Raw genomic sequence first — 3199 nt, 5'->3', positions numbered from 1 at the left:
GTATCATTCAAATTTACAAAAAAAAAATCAACTTTATCTATGAGACATTAAGTTTTAAATTTCGATGTCATAGTTTGTTGTATGGTGGGCCGCAGTAGGTTAAAATGGCCTATGCCATTTCATATTGACTGGCACAACATACTATTAGAATTGACTGTAATAAAATAGTATGTGCCATTTCATTACAACAGGGTTGACTTTATTGAAATATGTTATGTTAGTTTTGCTTGCTTGCACGCTTGCTTGCTTTTTTGAAATGTTTATGGTTCATGCGAGCGAAGCCGCGGGTAAAAGCTAGTAAACAATATAGTTATAGTATTATGTGTAGGTAAACATGAGTAGTATGTACACAGTCGCCATCACCAATCCGGCGAATTTATATTTTTAAATTTAGTATAATAATAATTGAAAATACAAACTGAAATATGCACGGAAAAACTAGAAAAATAAGACCAACACTGGGAATCGAACCCAGCTCCTCGGTATTCCGTACTGCGTGCTATACCGCTACACCACTGTTGGTCTAAAAATAAAAAATACAAAAAGATTCCAAAAAACACAATCTTATAATAATAATATAGCGGAATAGAATTTTGTTTGCCTAAACACAGACAAGACAACTTTAAGTTAACTTTCGTACTAAAATTATTTGCCGGTAGGTAATTCATCTAAAATAGACATCGGCAACCCTAAGCGTCCGCGCTCCAGCTACTCCAGTAGGCAGTTAAGTATCCTAAAGGGTCGGAGTGTGCATACTTCTCTTCTTTTACTATGGTAATAGGAACGTGTCAGAAACGAATTGTCAAACGCGTACATGACACGCGACGGCGACGGGCGGTTAGGAAACGTGCTAGTGTCATACTTTTCGTTACAAAGAATATATTTTTCACTTCTCATGCTCGTAAAGTTGGTATTTATGCTGGATCTAAGAGACAAAATAACTTTTTATGCTCTAGTGCATAAAGTAAAATCTTCGTCTAAGACCAAGGTAATCAGCAGGGCTACTACGAAACTAGGAAATCGAAGTTCGTATCGCTCTCGTATAATAGTATAAGTGTCAGAGGGACCGCACGACACGAACTTTCGAGTTTCGTAGTAACCCTACATGTATCAACAGCCAGAAACAAAAAAGTTTCTATATATTTTTTTAATAATTTTTATTTTATTTAAAACGATTTATTTTTATTTTTATAGCAATGCATGAAAATAAAAAGTACCTCGTAAGTGAACAATTTGTTTCCACTGTTGCTATTTCATTTCCTCTCAATCGAAGTGGAAAGCAGAACGTAAACCTCGAGCATTAAACCTATTTTCCCCTCGACGTATCCCACCCTCGCCGTACCGGCTCAGGTGGCTATATGAACGCCTCGGGTAAAATAGCTCGTTTTATGCTCCTGTTGTACAATCTACTATTTGAATGACACGCTGCTATTACATTGCCGGAAAGGCAAAGGCAGGAAGGTGGTACTATTTGTACTTACTTCGGAATCTCTGGCTACCGATGCCCTTAGATTGGTCAGGAGGTTGTTGATTATCTCCAACACCGAGGGTCCTGGAACAAAATGAACTATTTATACTACAGTCGATGCAAACCATTTGACTTCTTTTATTAAACCCGACGCAAAAAAAGGGGTGTTTTAAGTTTGACCGGTATGTGTGTCAGTCTGTGGCACCGTAGCTCTTAAACGGGTGGACCGATTTGAATGCGGTTTTTTTATTTGAAATCAGGTTTTTACACGATACATTCCGACTATACGGACGGAGAGACATAGTCCGTCGCCACCCTATGGACACGACTTTAAAGTTGCCAGGGGTTGTACGCCGGGACAGATCCTGGTTTGAAGTGTGCCGTCCCGTGTCCGGCCCATTGGGCAAATTGCGTCGTGCCAGCGGGGGCGCTTCGCTCCATCACTCACCGACGCTGTCCCCGGCGGCGATGGCCACTATGTTGCTGAGCACGGCAGCCCGCGCGGCCCGCACGCGTGTCCTCAGCCGCGCGTCGTGCCAGCGGGGGCGCTTCGCTCCATCACTCACCGACGCTGTCCCCGGCGGCGATGGCCACTATGTTGCTGAGCACGGCAGCCCGCGCGGCCCGCACGCGTGTCCTCAGCCGCGCGTCGTGCCAGCGGGGGCGCTTCGCTCCATCACTCACCGACGCTGTCCCCGGCGGCGATGGCCACTATGTTGCTGAGCACGGCAGCCCGCGCGGCCCGCACGCGTGTCCTCAGCCGCGCGTCGTTGCCGGCGCCCCCGGCCGCATCCAAATGCTGCATCAGGGTTTCTACCACACTGTACGAGTACTGCGCCTGCGGAATGTCAAAACGCCGTGATTGTCGAAATTTTTATTCACGATGAATATCTTAAACATGTTACATGTGGCAGCAATAGTGAACGGTTGAGTTGCTCTGAGAATGAATTTTGGTCGAGTTCGAAACGCGTCAGTGTAGTATGGTGGTGGTTGTGATAGATGGGTTCGTGTAAGCTGCATGAACACATGTGTTACATAGACGTTGCTATGATAAAGTCGCGGGTGAGCGACTTAATTGTTTATGATTATGGACCTCCGTAAAGGAACGCCTGATTAAATAAATTAATTCTGTTGTAATTTCAATTTTTGATAAAAGTTTTTTTTCTTACTGTACTTTTTGTTGACTTTAGTTGTACTTGCATTGCCAAACTTACATTATGTATACAACCATATTTCATATTTTTATTTTCAATCCGACCACCGAAAGGGAGTCATTATTAACTTGCAAGATTTGACATACAGTCGAATTCATAAACATGTTTGTTACTAAACATAGTCTTTATTGTACAAAAAAAAGTGCTAAGTACAAAAACGGACTTGTGAGCAAAAATTTAAAAAAAATATTCTGAACACGCCTCTACGCGACCGTTAACAATAGAGTCGAGTTCAGATCTCGTATTTTTTATTTAAAAAAACCTCCCAAGCTTATGAACTCGACTGTAAAACAACAAACACGGCAAGTTAAATAAAAGCTTGTAAAACGGGAGTAACTTTGACTTACTTGTATAGAGAACATTATAATCTTGAATGTGTGCACGGCGAAGTCATTGGGCACCCACAGCTCGTGTCGGTCGAAGTGCCTGCAACAAAATACGAGTAACCGTCACTCCTCTACGCCAGCGCTTGCCAAACTGGATCCAAGCATTGCATTTGATAGTTATCGAGGTAATT

General features: G+C 42.7%; 1 protein-coding gene across 1 annotated transcript in view; it reads right to left on the bottom strand.

The window, feature by feature from the left end:
- Positions 1-1481: 1481 nt before the first annotated feature.
- LOC141438593 (protein EFR3 homolog cmp44E-like) overlaps positions 1482-3199 on the bottom strand; it is a 3435-nt gene continuing 1717 nt past the window's right edge. The window contains exons 2-4 of the mRNA XM_074102459.1: positions 3030-3108; positions 1917-2306; positions 1482-1552 (exon numbers count right to left, since the gene is read on the bottom strand). Coding sequence (XP_073958560.1) covers positions 2145-2306; positions 3030-3108 — 241 coding nt within the window. The 3' untranslated portion in view covers positions 1482-1552; positions 1917-2144. The remainder of the gene's footprint in view (positions 1553-1916; positions 2307-3029; positions 3109-3199) is intronic.

This window comes from Choristoneura fumiferana, chromosome 19 (assembly GCF_025370935.1).
Source record: "Choristoneura fumiferana chromosome 19, NRCan_CFum_1, whole genome shotgun sequence".
NCBI lineage: Eukaryota > Metazoa > Arthropoda > Insecta > Lepidoptera > Tortricidae > Choristoneura > Choristoneura fumiferana.
The sequence above is the reverse complement of the archived record's forward strand: the minus strand, read 5'-3'. Positions and strand labels throughout refer to the sequence as shown.